The sequence below is a fragment of the Verticillium alfalfae genome, genomic scaffold (assembly GCF_000150825.1).
Source record: "Verticillium alfalfae VaMs.102 supercont1.2 genomic scaffold, whole genome shotgun sequence".
In the NCBI taxonomy this organism is placed as follows: Eukaryota; Fungi; Ascomycota; class Sordariomycetes; order Glomerellales; family Plectosphaerellaceae; genus Verticillium; species Verticillium alfalfae.
In genome coordinates, this window is record NW_003315037.1 from 1,411,482 (window position 1) to 1,412,637 (window position 1,156).

At 49.9% G+C, this 1,156-nt stretch overlaps 1 protein-coding gene across 1 annotated transcript in view; it reads right to left on the bottom strand.

The window, feature by feature from the left end:
* Positions 1-1,001: 1,001 nt before the first annotated feature.
* VDBG_01889 (conserved hypothetical protein) overlaps positions 1,002-1,156 on the bottom strand; it is a gene marked incomplete at both ends in the record, with an annotated part of 1,229 nt that continues 1,074 nt past the window's right edge. Inside the window, one exon of the mRNA XM_003007655.1 lies at positions 1,002-1,139. Within this exon, the coding sequence (XP_003007701.1) occupies positions 1,002-1,139 (138 nt within the window). The remainder of the gene's footprint in view (positions 1,140-1,156) is intronic.

Genomic DNA, 1,156 nt, shown 5'->3' on the forward strand with positions numbered 1-1,156 from the left:
CCTGTTTCGATTTGTGCTTAGAAGCTTCGATGGTTGTGTCCTGTATAGCTCCGACATGTTTGGAGTGCTGGATGTAGTTCCTTTTTGTATCTTCGTGAGACCGATGCGAGCTATCTGTGGCGTTCTCGATTTCTTTGTCGGTGATCCTCTGTCGTTGAAGAACACCTGAGGAAAGGCTTTGGCAGAGAACAATGCACTTGTTGGTCTTGTCGTTGAGATGGACAAAGACATCAGGTTCCGACAGGGACCTTGTTGTTCTCTCGACGTATTAGATGAGAAATAGGTGAATCATCCTGGTTTCGTCTCACCAGCGGTAGCTCCGGAATCGGTTCACAGTTCTGTAGAAATTGCTCAAAATCTTCGTACGACAGCTACGTCAGGTGGACATCGTGGGTTTCACTCTCCTTCGTCAAGACCCATCTACACTCCTCTCACATCCGACTATTCCATGAATAAGGAGCAGAATTGAGCGATTTTCATAATAGGACTTCACTTGGACATTCGGGAAAGCCTACCTCACGAGCACAATGGGCATTGATCTTTGCGCATACAAGAGTGTAACAGTCATGAATATGAATCGAGGACACCCTTTGTTGAGGAAATATGGAACCCGGTTTTTAGATACGCAATCAAGGGAGCCAAGCAGAACACTTGTAAATTCACACCTCGATATCCGAGGCAGACCTGTTAGAGGAGATTATGACCAGCTCTCATCATTCATTACCACGTTGACTTCTTTTTGCCAAATCGTAAAACGCCCATGACTCTCCCAGAGAGAACCCACTGTGTGCCAACTCAGGCGACTCCTCAGTAAGGCACACACTTCCGCATGGCAGACCCAGAAAACAAGGCCGATCAAGCCTTTCCCGCCCATCCTATGCACACACCCACTCGTTCACTTAACCACTCTCGCAAGGAAAAGGGGAGGGGGGGGGTATCATATAACACACAATGCGCGCAAAAGACGCACGCCCATTGCCCAAAACAAACCGCACAGCCGTCTAAACCCAGTACCCCCCAGCCTCCGCCTGCGTCCTCTGCCACCTCTGCGCCTCAGCGAGCCTCTTCTCGAGCTCCTCATTCTCCCGCGCCAGGTGCTCGTTCTTCTTCTCCAGGTGGCTGATGTACTCGGTGCCTTGCTGAGGATGGTGGGAAT